Source organism: Pezoporus wallicus, unplaced genomic scaffold, assembly GCF_028554395.1.
Source record: "Pezoporus wallicus isolate ANWC-B61680 ecotype Strahan unplaced genomic scaffold, APGP_CSIRO_Pwel_v1 scaffold_7736, whole genome shotgun sequence".
In the NCBI taxonomy this organism is placed as follows: Eukaryota; Metazoa; Chordata; class Aves; order Psittaciformes; family Psittacidae; genus Pezoporus; species Pezoporus wallicus.
In genome coordinates this window covers 695,313-714,959 of record NW_026636574.1, presented here as the reverse complement: position 1 = coordinate 714,959, position 19,647 = coordinate 695,313, and the positions used below count along the sequence as shown (strand labels likewise).

General features: G+C 55.1%; 1 protein-coding gene and 1 long non-coding RNA gene across 3 annotated transcripts; both read left to right on the top strand.

The window, feature by feature from the left end:
- Nucleotides 1-530: 530 nt before the first annotated feature.
- LOC130594648 (uncharacterized) lies at nt 531-7,698 on the top strand. 2 transcript variants are annotated; one of them, XR_008971133.1, is made up of 4 exons: nt 531-663; nt 2,377-2,446; nt 6,790-6,882; nt 7,597-7,698. It is a non-coding gene; the product is annotated as an uncharacterized LOC130594648 (long non-coding RNA). The 2 variants fall into 2 exon arrangements; XR_008971132.1 differs by lacking the exon at nt 531-663 and adding an exon at nt 1,583-1,807.
- An 8,000-nt stretch (nt 7,699-15,698) lies between these two features.
- Nucleotides 15,699-19,647, top strand: KLHDC8A (kelch domain containing 8A). The gene is made up of 5 exons (XM_057400677.1): nt 15,699-16,108; nt 17,406-17,570; nt 18,556-18,771; nt 19,104-19,205; nt 19,400-19,647. Exons 1-5 carry the CDS (start codon nt 15,733-15,735, stop codon nt 19,591-19,593), a joined length of 1,053 nt encoding a protein of 350 aa, XP_057256660.1. The 5' UTR covers nt 15,699-15,732; the 3' UTR covers nt 19,594-19,647.

Genomic DNA, 19,647 nt, shown 5'->3' with positions numbered 1-19,647 from the left:
AATTAAGGCTGGGAAAAAACAACCTCCTATCTGGAAGCAGAGATCCTGAGCACTGAGCTCCATGGCATGGGCAGTACCAAAGCCAGTTGTAAGGTGACAGCAGGATGTGTCCAAACCTCCCTCTGGAAGCCTGAATAAATACTTCCCATGTGTTTGCTATGTGGTGTGCAGTTGGGTTGGCGTTTAATTGTGCTGTGGGGAGGGATGGGGTGGCTTAATGCAAGTGACTGGAGCCCTTGGAAGGATAACACTGGAACCTGAGCATCTTCTCTAATCTCGGTCTGCTGCTGTTAAACAGCTGAACCATTATTATCATCATTAGCATTATTATGATTTAAAAGAAGCCCTCCAAGGTGCTGTTCTCTTCCCTGGCAGGCTCTGGCAAAGCCCCATTAGTCACTTCTCTCTGATGATGCATCAACTTGGGCTTGTCCCAGCAATGCTTGCTGCTGTCTTTCTAATTCTGCTCCCATAAAAGGTGAGAATTGGGTTTTTCTTGGATAAACTTCTTTAAATAATAGATCTCATTTTTCTATTTCAGCTCCTGGGACACTTCCAACTTTTTCTCTTCCAGAAGGGTTTTTCTACATCAAAGTGAAATTCCTTTCCAGTTGACTTCACCACTGAAGTTACATCAGAGTAGCTGCTAACACCCAACACTGGGTAAGGCTCAACTATTGTGTTAGAGAACACTGGGGGGAAGTCAAAGGTTCTCTTATGTGATCTTTGTTCCTTTACTCTCGGTGAACATGGACTCCTCTTTCCAAACCCCCTTTCGCCTGTAGATGTTTGTCTATCGCTATAGATGTTTATCTATAGCAATGGGTTTTGTGGGCTGTGAGATGGGTACCTGTCACTTGCCACACAGGAATAGAAAGGCTACGGGAATGTCGCTGAGGTCACCTCATTTTATCCTTCCCCCATTGCTTTAGTGCAGAGAGGGAAGAGCATTGCTCCAGCAACCAACCCAGAGAGACATTAAAGAGCAGATCTGAAGCCTCCGTCCTGTTGAGGGGAGAAAGGGGGAGCAGCTCGAGGCAGTTTTGCCCTTTAGAACAAACAGCTCTGATCTCTGGTGTTGATTTCTTCCCCCTCATGGGGCTGGCAAATGTGATAATCAAAATCAGGTCACCAGAGACCAAGGCATGGAGGAGCAGCTGCTGCGTGCGGCCGTGCACGGGGTTTCTGTGCTAGCAATGATTCATTTGGTCTGGGTCATATGCATGGAAATGTGCTGCAGGAGCATCACTGGAACCCACCATTGTGTTCCTGGAGCCCTGACAATGCTGCTCCTTGATCTGTGGGCTTGACGTGGCTTTTCACTTCTCGCTATGGCAAACAAACACGGGCAATCTACCTTTTCAGGCGGGCAGCATTACTTCACTGTGCTCCGTCTGTGTGTGTGTGCTGCTCTCAGACTGGCAGAGCAATACCTTCAGCACGGAAAGCATCGACTAAGTGAAGGCTACAGCAGGGAGTTGTATGGGAAGCAAGCAAAACCCTGCTGCAGCAGCACTGTGGCTGAACAGATAAAGGCAGAATGGAGAGGGTGAAGTGGGGGGACCGTTGTGGGGGTCACCTAACCTGAAGAATCAGAGCTGAAAGGGGTTTGTACTCGAGTAGGATGTTGGGGTTTAATCTCCAAAGGCCTTTTGGGGAGTTCCTTCCACTCAAAAGCTGCTTTGCCCCCACCTTCTCTTTCTTGTGATGTCCTTTGAAGTTCCCTTCAAAGATGAAGCCAAACTTCCCGTTTCTGCTGGAGCCTGTAATGAGGATCCAGCTTTGTCTCAGCAATTACTCGAACGGGGTGAGTTTTGTTGCTGCTTTAAAAGGGAGAAGTTTCAGACTCCTGAAGGGTTTGGGCACGTTGTGAACCCCCCTGAGCCACCAGCTGTGCATGGGGCTAATCTGAGCGTGCAGCAGCTGTCATCACAAAGGCAGAGCTGGTTCAAGCACAGCTGCTTTGTGCAGGGATTGGGAATGAGTTAAAGGAAAAGGTGCTTTGCTGCTTGGGCTGCGTTGAGCTGTGGGGCTGGATCCGTGGCTGTTCGCTGGGGTTTGGTGGGTGACCCCAACACGAGTGGGATCTTCAGGCTCCAGTGTGGCTGCTCACCGCTGGCTTTGTCTGCAGCCCCTCTGTGATCCTGCAGCCCTGCTCTGTAGGCACCTGCCTGGATGCTGCTTGGTTGATGGCGAACCAGCACCCTGACAAAGCACGTCTGTGGCCACCGAGTGCTCCAGTGGCTGCGCGAGGAGCTCTGTGTCACTGATAAACTGTAGCCGTATCACGAATCCCATCCTGCAGCCTGGTGTAGGAGTTTCGGGTGAATTCACTCGTGTTTTAAGGAATGTTTTTTTCCCTTTCTCCTCACTCAGAGCTCCAGGAGTAACCTTTGGAACAAAAGACTTCAAAGTGACAGCAGCCGGAGCCTCTGGCGATAGTGAAGTAATCTGCTAACGCATGAATATTTGATGTCTCTACGGCTAACTGAAGGAAATTGAGTTGATATCAACTGATGTGCTTTGTATGAGCTCCTGACAAATGCAGCAATTACCTCTAATCAGTTAATTACAGCATCCTTCTGTGACCTGCCTTCCAGTTGCTTGAGCTCTCTTTTGGAAGGGGAGTGAGAAGCTGTTCCACTCAGAGCTCTTCTCTGGCTGCTTCAGTGAGGAAGTGCTTCCTTGTTATGCTATCAGAAAACACATTGCCCTTTAATGCCACAGTGAAAGTCATTGGTGTGCCCTCAGTCCATCTGGCTCCTCTCTTTTGTTGCCTTCACACCTGCAAATGCCTGAGCATCAAATGAAGCTTCTGTTGCCTGATTCAGGTTAATCAAGAGAATAGCAAGGAGGAAATGGAAGTATCTGTACTTGTTCCACATTCATTTTGTCATCTTTGCAGCCGGCTATCCCTAGTGAAGTGAACTCGTGGGGCTTCCAGCACTGTTCCTGTCTCTGCATTCTGCCTTTCTAGCAATGACTATTAAAGGCAGCCAGGTTAATTTGTGGCAACAGAACTTGTACTCCATCTCTTAAGCTGATGTAGTAGCTTTCAGTGCATTCATGAGGATGACTGTGAAATAGTAGCTAACAAATGAAAATCGGTGCCACTTCATGATGGGCCATCTCTCATCAGGGTTTTAAATAGAAAATTAGATAAAGGATTGATAAAGAATAGAGGACACATCAGATGACTGAGTGATAAAGCACGAACTAGAGGATTGCTTTACTCCCCACTTCCGGAATGTGAATTGTATGAGGCTGTCGGTTCCATACCTTTAAATCAGCTTCGCATTGTCCCTGTGTGTGTGGACCCCTCACAGGGGAAGTGTCTTGGTTAAATGTCTGAATAACGAGGACCTGGGCTGCGTCCTGTGGCATTGAGGCCTTTGGTTTCATTCCCTGCCCACAGCCTGCACTAATGGCTCTGTCCTGAAACATTAACAGGTAGCAGGGACACTGCCAGGGATGAGCTGCTGAGGGACCAGCTGGCAGCAGAGCCCACGGCACTCCCAAGGCTTTCCGTAGGATAACGGTACCATGACATTAACTTACTGCAGGCACCTCCCTGCACTCCTCTGGGGACAAAACCCCTCCAAGGCACAACCCTCAGACTGCTGCCTCATCCAAAGGAGGCCATGAGTTATGGCATCTCATTTGACTTGCTAATACGGCGGTACGGAAGCACTGACCTTGGTCTCTTGGTCTTGAGCTTAGAAATCTTCCATCTTATCTGTGTTTATCTAACATGCACTTCAGTGTGCTGCCCAGTCAACCCTGAGCAAAGGAGCTTGCTCATTCCAGAGGAATTCTGGCAGGGTTCCCTCAAGGCATTCCACTTCCTTCTCAGCATGGCTCTAGCCTGGAGGTGGGGACCATAAAGGAGGTGGGGACCGTAAAGGAGGTGGTGCTCTCTTTTGAAGAGAATGATTTGGGAGAACTTTTTGATGTAGTTGTGGGATAAATTCCACTTAACATCTAAAATTCAGCCAGGGATCATCTCGAAACAGGCAATTCTGAGCGGATCTTTTAGCCCAAGCACTTACCTGTGTGATGTGCAATGTAAGCTGTTGAAAAGTCTAGCGTTTAGTCTTCAGCCCTGGAAATGGGCCTTGTTGCACGATGCTATATCTTTGCAGGGTATGGCCATCAGCCTCTTTGGCACAAGATTCCTGCCTCTTGGTGGCACCCAGCACAAAGGGACTCCAGTGTTGAGTGAGGCCTTGGAGCTTGTACCAGGGATGTTGATTATAAAACTGTTTTCCTCACATGCAGATGTTTGAGCTGCTGTGATTAGATGATGTATCCAGAGGCAAATTACTGTTTATTGTGCATTACTCACTGACCTATGCACTACATGAGTTTAAAGTGTTATTTCTTTTTCCAGCAGGATGAGAAAATGATGGACAAGAGCACAATGATCTGACAATAGCAACTGGTGTTCCAGAGGCATCCATGTTAGCAGAGTAGACTGCAGGTAAGCAGCCTTTATTTTAACCTCATCTCTTGGGGATTTTAAGTACTTCCCAAAGGAGATGTGGACTCGGGGTTTTCCAGATACCTGCAGAAGAGCGATCGCTCTGGGTACCAGCAGAGGAGCCCCTTGACCTGGCTGCTGTTCTGCACTGCCTTTCCTCTTGCTGCCTGAGCTGTCTCACTTCTCTTTGCCTCCAGCTCCTTACCCTGCTTTGTGAAGTTCCCTTGCGGGTGTGGGTAGGATTAATGACAAACTGACCTCCCTCAGCTGAGCACCGACCCCGGTGCCTCGGGTGCAGGAGGGCTCCCAGCACCATCCTGGTGTCCCTGAGGAGCTGCCTCCTGTGCCCTAATTTTATGCACTGGAGCCTTCTCCACAGAGTCCTGTCAGCAGGGATCTGTGCTTGGCAGAAACAGCTGTGGGAGAGTAATGGCAGCAAAATGGGTGCTAAATAGGGAGTAGGAGAAGTGCTGGAGCAGTGAGGTCACTTAGAATCGACTTCCCTCTGTTCCCAGAGACAGCCCAGGATGGGCAGCAGCTGGGCTGGAGATGGCTGGAGAGTGGAAGCTACAGAAGACAAGACATGGGTGAGACATCCTCTTCCTTCTGCACCCGCCTTGTTCTTCCTAGGGATGGTTTTGCTGCGTCAGGATCTACTCATCACTTGGCTCTTCTGGCCTTTAGCTCCATCCAACCACGCTTAAGATCTTGCAGGTGCAGAAGCAATTTTGCAGCCAATCTATAAGGACTGAAGGGAATGTATAAAGAAGGTGGCCAGAGGTGCCTGCAGGCTGTCACGGTCCAGCCAAGCTGGAAATGAATTGCTGTGGATGGACACATGGAGGGGTTCTGATGGCTTGTCACAGAGGACTAGAAGCCAAGAACAGATCTTAATCCAGGGAGAATTGGGCAAAAGGCCGTTGTGAACAGATTAATGTTTGCCCATGAACTTAGCTTTGGGGATCAGCAAAACAAAGGTGAAAATGCTGAGGAATGGACCCGTTTCACTGCGGCAGCCTGTGAAACAAAGCATCTGACTTGTGAAACGGTTCACTTTCAAAGTGGTCCTTGTAAAGCACGGGATGCTCCAACACCCCACCCCAAAGGGAAGAACCCCGGGGTCTGCTGTTCAAGGGAACGGTTTTGGACAGGCCAAGAGTTAATTGAGCACAATCTCATTATTGCTTACATAGAAAACCCACAAACCTGCGCTGAGGTGTTTTACCCAACGCCCCTTTCAAACCCTTTCTCCCCACAGGCTGCCCTTGGCTCTTATCCCTGCCTGCCTCAGGAATGATCAACCCTCGCCTCCTTTGAAGACCAGAGAACAAAACTGCGCCATTCCAGGTCCCTGCTCCTGCATCAGCTCCTCCTCAGGGCTGGACACAGTCTGTGGAGAGCCCAGAGCACTGTGGGCCCTGCACCGGAATGTGTTCACTCCTGCTGGACGGGTCGGGAGGAGGATGCGATCTTCCATGGTAACAGACCCTCTGTGAGCACTGAAGTGATGCAGCCTGGGGTACCCGCAGACCTCTGCCTTGTCTCCATGCTGTGGTAACCCTGCATGGCCCTGAGCTGTTCCCAGCCCTGCTGTGTCGTGCATGAACCCTCTTCCTGGGAACAAACAGCTCTTTGTGTATAACCATGGACTTGTGTTTTGCTGCTCTAGAAGCCTGCGAAGCCAGATGCATCCATCCCCTCCCTGCCACACAGCCCAAGGCTCTTCATGCTGCTGCTGCCGCCGTTCTGCTCGCTGTAGCTGATTGAGTGTTACTGTGCATGAGGGGGGCTTGCCTTTTGGTTGGGTTTTCGTATTCCCCAGCAACCGTCTCTTCAAAGTGCCCCTGTGTCCTGAGCTGACGTCTCTCTGTGCCTGGCAAGTGGGCAGACACAGCTGGTGCACTTCTCCCCCTGGGTTAAACGCTGCCCCAGAGCTCCCGAAGCTCTTGGCTCCTGTCTGCACGCATTACGGTCTCTGTCTGTGCTGTAACCAGCTCAGGGCCCTGCAGGAGGGAGAATTAATGAATTAACTACTTAATGAACTGTCAGATTGCCGCATCTCTGCGAGGGATGACAGGGGAGAGGCCCGAGGGCTGGCTCTGGTTCCCCTGCATTGCTCTCTTCCATCACCAGCAGTGCCAGGGATGCTGTGTGCTTGGCCCCCTCTTGGAACAGAGATGCATGGGCAGGTCTTGGTCCTCTTGCAGGGTTTTCCTCCCTTTATCTACCTGATCCTGATCTCTTCTAAAGGAAAAGCCTTTTACTTAAAAGCTTGTGTGCTTTTTAATCCTTTCTCCCTATTTTCTTAGCTCCTGGTCTGCTCAGTGCAATTCCACATGCCTTTCCCATGCACTTGGCTGAGTGCTCATTGGATCGAGTTGGCTCAATCTGAAGGGATGCAGGTAAGGAGGGAAATGAATTCCCAGAATCACACAGAGCGGTTGGGACTGGAAGGGATGTCTGTGGAGCATCCAGTCCAACCCCCTGCTAAAGCAGGTTCAATGTCTCCAGAGCATCCCCCCATCCCTGGGCAGCCTGTTCCAGTGCTCTGCCACCTTTAAAGAAGCTCTTCCCCATACTCGGATGGAACTTGCTGTGTTTCAGTCTGTGCTCCTTGGCCCTGACCCTGCTGCTGGAAGATGTTTATTCCCCACGTTTGGCTTGTGGCATTTGCAGGAATTCCTGCACCTCTCCTGCTGTTCCCATGGAAACAGATGTGGAATTGCAGGAAGCCGCTCCAGGTTTCCAGCACTATTACGTTATTCTTTGTGCCACCTTTGTAATTTCCAAGCAGGTTGGAAAAGTTCTTCCTTTAGAGCACAAATCCGTGTCCCTCAACCTTCCTTCTCTTCCAAGGTATTCCGGTCCTGTGCAATTCCCATTGCTCAAACAGCATCTGCTGAGCGAAGCCAGCGCTGCCTTTGTTTGGGTCTCTATAGGGCTCTGCGCAAGCTCCCTCCTTCCCAGTTGCTTTCCAGCCTGTCAGGTCTGACTCATGCACTGCTCGGGCAGTGGCTGGGGCTCCATGGCCGAGCTGCTGTCCCTGTCTCACTGCTGTTGTCCCATTTAAACTGGCCCTTTTCGCCTTCATCTTCCATTTCTCCTGTCTCCTGCAGGTGTTGACGTGGTGCAGACTGCTCCTCGTGGGAAGGTGAAGCTGCCTGTGCTGAGCTAAGAAGTGATGCAGGGGGGTTTGGAGGTACCTTGGTTGGTTTTCAATGGGTGAATTAAACATTTATGAAAATGAAAGGGTATTTAATAAGTTATTAACATCCAATGTGTAGGACTGCCTGTGAGGATGAGGGATATCGAGGCTTCTGCTTCCTCTTTACCCATAAAGGTCACCCAAGTACCAGACAGTGTTGAAGCTGGTCCAGTGTGAGGTGTCCCTGCCCATGGCAGGGGGTTGGAACTGCATGAGCTGTAAGGTCCTTTCCAACCCAAACCATTCCATGGTGCCCATCACGGGAGCTCCATGGTTTGATGTGGGGATGGAGAGGAGCTGCCAACCCTGTCCTGCAGCCGCCCGTTTCCTTCCCCAGGAACCCTACCCCTGCAGCCAGGAGGTTTGAGAACCTCCTGTGCTTTACCCTGGTTGTAAGCAGGGAGCTCATTGGAAGCCTTTGTTCAGGTCTGTGACCACTGTGGTAAATAACAACAGCTTCCCAATGCCAAGTGTCTGCTAACGCCCCGGTGCTCACAGCCCCCTGTTGGAATCCAGCTTGATGGGGTCTTTTCGAAGCTCTTAAGTGAATGCCTTTGTAATGAACATCTTCGGGTTGGATTGCCCCCCTGCTTGAGGTTTTTATTTAAATGCAAATTGAATCCTCCCACTGGAAAGCTAACAGAGATTTAAATAGCAGCCAGGGGATGAGAATGTGCTTTATGGGGAGTCATTTGATTCCACTTCTTGTTGATTTCCTCATCTTTCTTCCTTTACGGCCAGAGCTGCTTTCAAATAGTTCCCTATCTCGACTATGAGCCATGGGGAGGGGTCAACCCAGTCTGCATCAGTACAGGGCTGAGCTTGGGGTCAGCACCGAGGGGCTCTTTGTCAGGGCTCAACCTGGAAACTCCTCTGAGCACCTCTGGAGCCTGTCCCTGGCTCAGGGAAGGGGACCAGGACGTGGAAATGGGAGTCTGGAAGATGCAGGTTCAGGGGCTGTTGGGCTCTCAAGCCCTCGATGCTGCTGCGTGGGTACCAGCCGTGCCCCGAGCTGGGGGGTCTGGGCCGGTGGGAAGAGCTGAGCACAACGCTGAAAGGAGCAGGGATCCCTGAGGGTGTTGAGGACTCCCAGAGCTCAGGCACTTCCTGAAGGACTGGGGATGTCTGCTGGGCTCCACTGCAAGCGCGTCTCTGGGGAGGTGCTGTGAAGCTCGGTGGACGCTGCGTTGAGAGGATCGTTCTCGTCTGGCTGTGGCTTAGAAGTGTTTTGTTCTGCAAAGTTACTCTGCAGCGCTTCGAGGGGCAGCAGGGCAGGGCAGGGGAAGCCTGGGATGACTCTTAGGCTGGGAGCGGGGATCCAAAGGGTCCTACATCCGTGCAGCGTGGGGTCCCCCAGCTCCCAGCCACCACTGGGACAGACCCAGGGCTGCTCTTGGAGGCAGCTCCTGCTGTTCTTGCTCCCCTCCCTTCGCCCATCTCCGTCCTTTGCCTCGGAGCTGTGTGCTCGCAGGCAGGGAGGGCGGGCTGAGGGAGAGCTGCTGTTACAGAACATCCTGTGCGAACACAGGGAGCCATAAAAGGCTTAAACTATGGGGCTGGTGATGCAGCGGGTACACAGAGGCACGCACAGCCCGGCTGCAGCGCCGAGCAGGAGAGCAGATGGGGAAACGCGCTCCCCGTTCATTGTCCTACATCTCGGGAGGGTGAGGATCAGAGCTGCTGGATTGATGCTGATTCCATTCTTCCCTTGCATCCCTCCCACACAGCAATCCCAGCCCCAGCTGCTCCCCATGCTGCTCGCATCCCTGCCACCGGTGCGGGAAGGGAGGAGGAGGATGCTCCACAGGCACTGAGGATTCGGGCATTGATAGAGCATCTCTAAGCAGAGCCATGCTCCACCTCGACCCAGCGCTGTGAGTACATCCCTGTGCTTCCCAAGCTCTCCTGGCAGGAGGGAGGGAGTTTCTGCTGGAGGTCAGTGGGTGATGGGGAAGGGAGTGGGATGCTTTAAAGCAGGAGCTGCTTTCTCCCACTGTCAGGCCAGGCTTTTAATAAACCACCAGAAACAAAGCTTTGAGACTGTGCTAAAAGTGGGTTAAGGAGGGGGCTCTCCTCCCAGCCCCATAGTCCCAAATCCCACATTTTCAGCCCTTCTCCCAGGCCAGGCCCTGTCTCAGCAGCGATGGTGTTTGCCTTGAGCTGCCCCCAGCTGAGGTCTGACCCAAGCTCTTTCCGTCCCCTGCAGAGGGATGCAGCCTAAGTACAGAGTAATAGGAGCTTTATGAACGTCACCAGTGAGGCTGCAGGGCTTGAAAAGCACCTTCTGCATTTGACCCGTGCCAAAGAGAAGCTGCTTGTGGGGAGAGCGGAGGCAGCAGCTGGGGCAAGGGGAGGAGATGCAGGATGCTGCTGGGAGCTGGACCAGGGACGGGGCATCCTTGATCTCGCAGGTGAGTTATCTTTCCTCGATGGAATTATAGCTCTCTCCCTGGAGACAAACTGGGATGTGCATCTTGTTCTGCTGGTTCTTCAGCCCATCCAGGAGGAAGGATGGGCTGGGATCTTCCTTGTGCTCATGGGCACCAACAGATTAAGCAGCTTTTCTTGCTGTCCTGGAGCCTGCTAAAGCTCCTGGCACCCTCCTGATGCACAGCTGCTGTGGAATATTTCCTTCCACAGCCTCTCTGCCTTCCTCCCGTTAGCAACCACTGGGAATTGCATCTGGCATGGAAATGATCCCAAGGGACTGGTGCTGGGGGGGCAGAAGTGAAGCTGGAAGGGGGGGGTCAGCTCGGTCACAGCCTCTTCACCTTCAAACTGCACCTCCTTATGTCTGCAAAGGGAGATGCTGGGGAACAGGAGTGGAACGAGCTGCCTGTGAGCTGCTGCTTCTCCTTTGCTTGCCACGATGAATTCATGCTTTTGCTCTTCCCTTCTGCCTCTCTTCTTGCCAAGTGGGTATTTGCAGAGGAACCAGTGGATTTTGTTGTTGTTGTTCCGGGGAGCTGTTACTATGGCAAGGAAACTCGATTCCATGCGAGGGGAGGTCGGAAATGCCGGGCTCAACGTTTCGTGCCTGCTCTGTTTAAAGCCTCAGCTGCCGGGGTGTGAGCAGGGAGCAGCAAAAGGAGCCCCTGCCTCTCAGAGGGTTTCTTTAAAGCCTTTTCTGCTTAAAAGTTGGAGGCTTTTGGCAATCCAGCTGTGGTGCTGCAGATGTGGAATGGCGAAGCCTGCAGAAAGGGTGTCTGTGGCTTGGTGGGGAGGGATTTAGGGGTCTCTTCTGGGTGCTGAGCAGGGAGAAACGTGGACTTGGAGCGTCCTGGAAGCTCTGCCCTCCCCAGTGTCCTGTTTGGCTGTGTCCTTGCTGAGATGAGCGTTTCTTTATAGCAGGGGTTGGTACCTGAGCCCTCGGGGCCTCTTCACACCGTGCTGGTGTTTATCCTGCACTGCCAAGGTGACATTTGTGTGCTTGTAGGAGGGAAAGCAGCTCACTTCAGCCGCAGTGATTAATGGGGAGGCTTAGGGGCTGCTCCCACACTGGAAGCTGTGTTAGCCGAGGTGCACCGTGTCCTACCAGCTTCCAGTGAAGGTGAAGGCAGCACAAAGAGCATTATCCCCATTTCCCATCCTTTCTCATCACTTGTCCCTTATGTTTGGGTGAAATCCCTGCTTTAAGCCAATATGGCGTGTGCCACCCAGGCAGGACCAAGGTCCCTGCCCACGCAAGGTGTGTTGAGGCTGTGTGGCAGCATCCCATCCCTGGCACCTCTCAGCACCTCCGTCTCTGCCCCTTGAAGCAAGTGATGAGCATTAAGTGGTCTGGGGCCACACTGGGAGCGGAAGAGCTGAGCCACAGGGATTGATGGTTCTTTCCCTTCTCCGGATTGGGTTGGACTCTGTGCCTGGAAGTCAGGAAAGCACCGGAGTGCTGCTGAGACCTGGAATTGTACTGGGAAGAGAACCAGGAGCAGGCAGGGGGGAGCTGGGCTGTGCCTCACACCCCTCCTTGGCTCCTGGGGATCTCTTTGTGTCCCTACTCCTGGCCTTGTACCGTGGATGCTCCTCGGGACAGGCACAGGTCCCCTGCACCGAGCCTCTTTCCAGCTGCCTTTGTGCTGTGTCATCTCTCCCTGCCCTTTACTTGACGGAGTGCAGGCAGGCAGGGCAGAGCTGAACCGAAGCTGCTGGTTCCTGCCGGCGCCGAGGAGCGGGAGCTGTGATTTCATCTCGGGGTTTGTGTGCTATTTCCAGCACATTGTCCCTGTTCCTGCCTCTCCTGTGACGCCGGGAGCACTGGGAACCGCTGCGGCTGCCGGTGCTGCCTGGGTGGCAGCCAGCCCTGCAGCCCCTGTGCTCCTGCAGCCCCTGTGCTCCTGCAGCCCCTGTGCTCCTGCAGCCCCTGTGCTCCTGCAGCCCCTGCAGCCCCTGTACTCACACGTTCAGGTGAGTACAAGAGCTCTGCCTCGGAAGGCAGCGGTTTCGTTAGCAGGTTGGCGTCTGGGTCTGCTTTAACCTGCTCCTGGTGACAGCGAGGAGCGTGGGGACGCTTGGCAGAGGATGGGAGCAGTGGTGCCTGGAGCACAGCGCCTGAGGGGGATGTGATGGGTGCCCTGGGTCTGACCCAGGGATGGAAACCTGGACTCAGGCTGCTCGAGAGAGCAAAGCTGAGGGTGAGCTCTTGTGGCCCAGCTGAACTTGGGATGAGATGCCAGGACAAAGTGCTGTGGTCTCCTGGATCCTCGGGGTGGCCCTGATGTGGCCACTGCCTGAGTGAGGGTTTGAGGCGGTTCTGTGAGTGATGGAGGCTCTTCAGAGCAAGTGGGACAGCATCAGTTTGTGTTGGGTTGGATCTGCCTCGGTCTGAGGGAGAATTCAGGGGTCTGTTTCTAGCATGCACAGTTTCATGTGTTGGATAAATTGGCTTGAGGGCCTCCCTGGATGGAGGGTGTATGTGTGAGCGTGGCTGCAGTGTATGGTGATGTCTCAGGGTGGATATCCTCAGTCTGAGCATTAAGCATGGAACATTTGGGAATCTCTCTGGCTTTTCATCTTCTGGGGCCTTTTTGCATTGCCTTCCATCTGGAAAGGTGTCAACAGGATCCCTCCTCACTGTGCTCGTTGCAATGCATTCTTTAGGGTTGTGCATGAGCCTAAAGGACACCCTGATGGCTGGAGGGGGCAGGTTTCTGCTCCAGCTGGGTTGTGTGCTGGCTCCTGAGGGATTTCCAAACCTGGAATGGCAAAACCTCTATGGGATGAGATAGGAAATAAAGGGAAAGCAGTGACCAGTGCTGAGATCGCTCTCCCTGTTCAGCCCATAGAGCAATCTAATACCCCCCAGTGCATCTCTTATAAATCACAAGTCACTGCAGGTCATAAATGCTCCACAGCCACTTGGCACAAGACCTTTTGGGGTTGCTGTGGGTGCTGAACTGTGCTGAGCCCTTACAGCCAGGGTTTCTGTGCCCTGGAGGGCTCAGCACTGTGCTGGCCTCTCCTCTGATAAATTACCACTCATTTTGAGTTTAATGTAGCCATTTAAGGAAGGAAAACTGTTAATGCTCCCAGTGTGTTTGGGATAAGTGATTCCCTCTGCCTGGGAGGAGACCACGGCTGCAGGGAAGGGGGTGCTCGGGCAGCTCCTGGCTCCTGCAGCATCGCTTCACACTGGGATTCAGGTGATGCTGAAGGGGAGGGAGACCAAGTGTGGGTAGAGGGCTTCACGCTGATTTCATTGTCTTTAAGCGGCGTGGAAGCCAAGAATAGCGAGTTATGTGCAGTTATGTGCAGTTATGTGCAGCTGGACTGGGGCAGAGCTTTGCATTGCTGCTGCTGGGGGTGGGTCCTGCTGGTTCTGCTCTCTGGGACTGTGCTGGGCTGAATGGGCAGGTCTGGGCTCTGCCTGCTCCCATGAAGGACCCACAGAAACACTCCGGCCCTCTCCAAGGGCTCTGAGTCACTTGCTGTGAGCTGCTGTGCTGAAAGCAGCCTCTTCCAGGCCATTTGAGACAGTTCTGCTTGAGCTTTGGGTAACCGTAGTGACAGCAGAGACACTGGCACCAGCAGCGAGCTCTGCCTCTGTCAGGCGTTGATGCTTGAGGGGGTCTCATCGCAGGGCTGCACGTTAGAGCTGGAGAAGGAAGGGCAGGAAGACGACTTCTCTGGGGTCTGGAAGCGGGAGCCAGCTCCGCTCGTCTCATCTGTGGATGTGCCAGTGGTCGTGCATGAAAACCCACCTGACAGAGGTCAGTGAGTCCTGAGAGCCCCGCTCCACAGCTGCTTAAGCTGCCCGAGCTCCCCGAGCTGATCCAGCTGCCGGCAGTGATGCGCATCAGATGAGAAGGGATTGAGGGGAGAGGAGACCAGCAGCTGGTGACCTGAGCCCTTGTCTGCCCCTTTCTCCTCCTCCTTAGCATTGCTTTGTGTTCCTTTGTGCTGTGCGCATGTGCCTGCTGCTGGGGGCACGCAGCCCAGGGAGGTGTCATTTGTTAACCACCACCTTGATGGTGTCCAGCTGACTATTTGGGAATGACAATAAAAAGCCCTGCTCAGACGTGTCGGGTTTGGTGCCAGCTCGCACTCGTGTGGGAAATGGGTTTGATGGATCCCAGCCCAGTGGTCTGAGACCTGTTTCAGTGATGCTTTTCCATCGCCCTCCTCTCATGACACTCGCAGAGGAGATGTAGGAACTGTGACCATGGAAAATGATGTCCCCTTCGGACGGGCCCTGCAGGCTGAGCCCCACAGCAGAGATGAGTCTGGGGGGGTGATGATTTGTACCTGAGATAACAGCAACCACCCTGCTCAGGGATGCCTCTGTCTCCCTGCTTACCCGATAAACACAACAGGCACCCCAGTGCGCTATACACAGGGTGAGTCTGGGGTACAGCAGCCCGTGTGTGTGTGTGCACCCCTGCGCTGGACCTGCCCCGTTGCTCCGTGCTGTGGTCTGTGACAGCAGCAGGATTCCCGCTGGGATCATCCCAAGTGTGACGGGTGATGGCAGGCGGCTGTAGGTGGCTGTTGCTAAGCTACAGGCGGTGCCTGCTCCGGCTGTCAGGGCTCGGGGAGCTGCAGGGCTGTGGCAGGGCAGGGGGTGCCGGGGGGGGGACAAGGCCTGTTTGTGGGTCAGGGAGTCTCGCAGAGCCCACTGCAAGGGGTCTGCATGGATAGAAGGGGGGGCGATGCTGCCCTAGCCCAGGGCTGCACTCACGCAGGAGCCTGCTGCCTTTGGGGCTCTTATGGCAAGCACTGGCTCTGTCCTACAGTCCTGTGTCAAAGATTCCCATGCTGGAGAGGCTGCTGCCTCTGCCAGGGGTGAACGAACCCCACTTGGTTTTAAGGGCACCGAGTTACACAATGAAGGTGGGGAGGCTCAGTGCAAACCACATCCCCTTCCGTGCTGGGCGAGCGAGCAAGCCGCTGCCTTTGTTCCTTTCTGTTTGCCCTCTCTCCGTCCTGCTGCTCTAATGAACCTCATCTGCGTGCTCCCAAGAGAGGAGGTGAAGGGAACTCCATGGGCTCCCAGCGGAGCCTCTGCCTCCCCTCCCCGCGCTGCTCTGGTCCCTTCCAGCTCCGTGCCTGGGCTGCAGAAGCAAGGGCTGGCTCTTGCCTTCCCCGGGATGGGCACAGGGGTCAGGGGGAGTAACCAGGGCAGAGAGGCAGGGTGTAAGGGAAAGGTCCCCAGCAGGCAGGGGAACAGGCGGGGAAGTGAGCAGACGCTTGCAGCCCCCTCACTGGGAATGTCGCCTGGGGGTGGGGATGCTCGGGAGCAAACCGGCTCCAGCCCCTCCTGCCTTTTCCTTGTTATCCCCATCCTTGTGTTTCGTTTCTAGGACCAGTCTCTGCACAAGCTGCTGAAGCAGAGCCGGAGCTGCAGGTTCATGGAGGCGCAATGAAAGGTACCGGCCGCTGCCGCTGTGTGTCGGGGGGTGGCGGAAGGGGCCGGAGCCTGCCGGCAGGGATGCTCCTGCCGCAGTCAGTTTGCACCTCATGTTTCTCCGTTGCTTTTCCCTGCTCTGTTTCGCAGCATAGGCAGCCCCGTCCCGCGGGCAGGCACCGATGCTCTGTGTCCCCCCCAGCCACCATGGAGCTCGCTAACAGCAAAGACTTCCAATGGAAAACCCTGGCCCCGCTCCCGAGCCGCAGGGTCTACTCCACGCTGGTGGAAGCCGGGGGGCAAGTGTTTGCCATCGGGGGCTGCGATGACAACGGGGTCCCCATGGACTGCTTCGAGGTCTACTCCCCCGAGGCCGACCAGTGGACATCGCTGCCCCCCATGCCCACGGCCAGGGCCGGGGTGGCCGTGGCCACCTTGGGCAAGAGGATCATGGTGATCGGAGGGGTCGGAGCGAATCAGCTGCCGGTGAAGATAGTGGAGATGTACAACACGGATGAGGGCAAGTGGAAGAAGAGGAACTCGCTGAGGGAGGCGGCCATGGGCATCTCTGTGACGGCAAAAGGCAAGGAGCATCCTGATTCCTGCTGCGTCCTTCCCGGCCAGGCGGGGATGCCTGTGGGTGGTGGGATGGAGAAGGGCTCCGTCCCATCGGTTGGTGCATCAGGCACTAAAGCTTTCTTGCTTGCTGCAGCTTGCGTGCTGCAGGTGCTGGGAGAACAGGAATGATGCTGCCGGCTGAATGTGAGCCACAGAACAGCTCTCAGAAGACAGACAGCCCCGGTCCAAACCCAGAACCAGCCAGGAGAGAGTCAGCTTCACGTGGGCCCAAGTCGTTGTGGAAGGAGGGGAAATGGCTGCCCTTGTGGCTCAGCTCCTGCCTCAAGCGGGGCTGGTTACATCCCTGCTGGGCTCTGCCTTACCAGCCCATCCCATTCATTCCATTGCAGAGCAGAGATGTGGACGTGGACTTCCTTTAGCGCGCTCTGCCCTGCTTTGAGCCTGGAGCTGGGCTCGGGGAGCTTCCCACCCTGCCTGGGATTAGGACTCTAATCTGCAGGGAGCATCTTGGAGAGCTGCTTGGCTTCTCTGCTTAAGTGGCTTTAAAAGCTCCCGTCACGGAATGCTTAAAGATAATATTTACCATCCTGGAGATGGATTTCTCTCTGGTATAAGCTTGCCTGACTGATAGAGCAGGGTCAATGTGCTGTGAGAGGCCAGGAGCAGAGAGAGCTGCCCAGATCCTTGCAGCGTGCAGGCTGCTCTCTGCTTTTAGAGCTGCAAGGCCAAGGCTGCTCTCACTGCCCTCCTGCATCTTGTCTGCAGCACGAGATGCTTGTTGGAGATGTGGGTGCTGTGCAGGTAGGGGTTGATCTGGGGAGCCAGGTTTGCCATTGGTGGATGGAGCTGATGGGGAACAAGGAGTCTCAGTGCCTTGTGTTGGCTCTGAGCCCCTGTCCCAGCCTGCAGAGCTGCCTCCTGTGCCAGAGCTTGCTGGGGACAAGCAGGAGATGAGCATGGGAGCAGCAGCCCTGGATGAGGGAGTGGGGTCGGGGAAGAGCATCCGCGTTGCTGCAGGACCAGCATCGTCCTCCTGTGCCCCAGGGCTGGGAGCTCGGTTGTGGCTGCCCCCTCCCTGGCAGTGCTCAAGGCCAGGTTGGACACAGGGGCTTGGAGCAAGCTGCTCCAGTGGAAGGGGTCCTTGCCCGTCGCAGGGGTTGGAGCTGGAGGAGCTTTGAGGTCCCTTCCAACCCAAACCAGGCTGGGGCTCCAAGGAGTGACCAGCTCTGTGTCGTGGGGGGTATTTCTGATGCTTCCCTGTAATAACTGCGGGATTCTCTTTACTTCTTGGCCCTGTCCAGACTACCGAGTCTATGCAGCTGGTGGGATGGGATCCGACCTGCGGCCACACAACTACCTGCAGCACTATGACATGCTGAAGGACATCTGGGTGTCACTGGCGGCCATGCCCACACCCAGGTACGCTGCCACGTCCTTCCTGCGAGGCACCAAGATCTACGTGCTGGGTAAGGAGCAGTCCTGCCTCCCCTCCTCCTCCTCAGCGAGCGGCTCCTTTGCTCTGGGCACTGGGAAGAGGCTTTTGGGAACGTTCTCCTCCATCTCGGCCTGCTCCCTCGTGCACTCAGACACCCCGAGCTTTGCAGAGGAGGGGCTGGTGCTGGGTTTGGGTCCACAGCTCCACAGCAAGCACCCACGAGAGCGCCTGCACCCTTGAACACCCTGAGAACTCATGGTGCTGGGTGAGGGACCTCTCCCCTCCCACCCATCCATGGGTGCTGGCAGCCAAAGGTGCAGTTGGTCTCTGCCCCATTCTCAGTCCTGCAACTGCACCAGAAGCCCCTGGGCTCAACCAAGGTGTTAAAATGCTTCTATACGTTATATATCAGCCAAGCACCACCCAGCTTCACAGAGGCTCTGCCTTTGTAGCTGCTTTGGAGGCTGCTCTAGGTGGGCAATGTCAGACCAAGCCTTTCGCAGGGGATGACCATAGAATGGGTTGGAAAGGAGCTTAAATCATCCAGTTCCAACCCCTGCCATGGGCAAGGACACCTCACACCAGACCCTGTACCCAAGGCTCTGCCCCACCTGGCCTTGAACACTGCAGGGATGGGGCATTGACCCTGTCCTTGGGCACCCTGTGCCCGTGATGCATTAGAAAGGGAAGCCAATGCAGGGGACCGCTGCTGTTTGCTCATGGCTCAGGATCAAGATGCACAAGCCCTGATTGCTCCAAGCCTCCACGGCCCTGCCTTGCCTTAGGGGTTACCAGAAAGGACTCTGATGTATTTTGCACTTTGCTTGCTGCTGGCAGACAGCCTGTGGGGCCGGGGGCAAGCCCAGGCTCTGCTTTCAAAGGCATCAGAGCTGCAAATGGGTCCCATTTCAGCAGCTCTCTTGCTCTCTGCCTGCCCTGGGAGGCTCCTCTGGTTCCTGGTGCTGTTGCCTTGGTGCTATGAGCCAAGCTGACCCTTCCCTCCCTCTGTCCCGCAGGTGGAAGGCAGTCCAAGTACGCCATCAATGCCTTCGAGGTCTTTGACACTGAGACCCGGTCGTGGACCAAGTTTCCCAACATCCCCAACAAAAGGGCCTTCTCCAGCTTCGTGCCCACTGAAGACAAGCTCTTCAGCCTCGGGGGCCTGCGCCAGGGCCGGCTCTACCGGCAGCCCAAGTTCATGAGGACCGTGGACATGTTTGACATGGAGCAAGGTGGGGGCTGTCCCATCTCCATCCTGCCCAAAGGAGCGGGGCGGGATGGGGCTTTGCTGTCTCTGCACACCACAGAGCGCTCATCCGCTGGGTTCTGTCGCTTCCCGCTTGCTTGGAGCTGGTGCTTTGAGCCCAGCATCAGGGCAGCAGAGGAGAACCCCAATGTCCCAGGTACCCTAACGTGGCAGTGAGGAACCTGAGCCCTGTGTCCCCGGGTTTCCTTGTCCCAGGGTGCAGCAGCAAAACGGCACTTCCACAAGCACGTGGGTCAGAGAGGCCGATGGTGTCCCAGGCGTGGATGCTCCTGTAATGCCCTGTCCCATCCCTTCCAGGTGGCTGGATGAAGATGGAGCGCTCCTCCTACCTGAAGAAGAGGCGAGCAGACTTCGTGGCTGGCTACCTGAAGGGCAGGGTTGTCGTGGCTGGGGGACTCGGTGAGGCTGTGGGCACGGTGGTGATGCTTTAATAGTGCACGTGGGTTGTGTGATCATTACAGAGGGGAGAGACGCTGGCCTGAGGGAGCAGGGAGAACAGACCCCATAGGGGATGGTGTCCAGAGCACAGACCCTGTCCCAGCGCAGACAGAGAATGCTTCCCACTGACCCCATCCCTCACTGTGTGCTTCCAGGAAACCAACCGACCGTCCTGGAGTCCGCGGAAGCCTTCCACCCCGAGAAGAACAAGTGGGAGAGCCTCCCCCCGATGCCCACCCCGCGCTGCGCCTGCTCCAGCATCGTGCTCCACAACTGCCTGCTGGCCGTTGGGGGGGTGAGCCAGGGCCTGAGCAGTGCCGTGGAGGCTCTGTGCATCTCCGACCCCTGAGCACGTCCTGCCCGCAGCAGGACCCTGCCCCTCGCTGCCTCCAGCAGTGGAGGT

What these genes read in the sequence shown, in the direction of transcription:
- KLHDC8A (XM_057400677.1), top strand. Translation starts at nt 15,733, where the DNA reads ATGGAGCTCGCTAACAGCAAAGACTTCCAATGGAAAACCCTGGCCCCG. An exon ending in CACCAAGATCTACGTGCTGG is followed by an intron (nt 17,571 to 18,555) that starts GTAAGGAGCAGT and finishes TCTGTCCCGCAG; the next exon opens with GTGGAAGGCAGTCCAAGTAC. An exon ending in CATGTTTGACATGGAGCAAG is followed by an intron (nt 18,772 to 19,103) that starts GTGGGGGCTGTC and finishes CATCCCTTCCAG; the next exon opens with GTGGCTGGATGAAGATGGAG.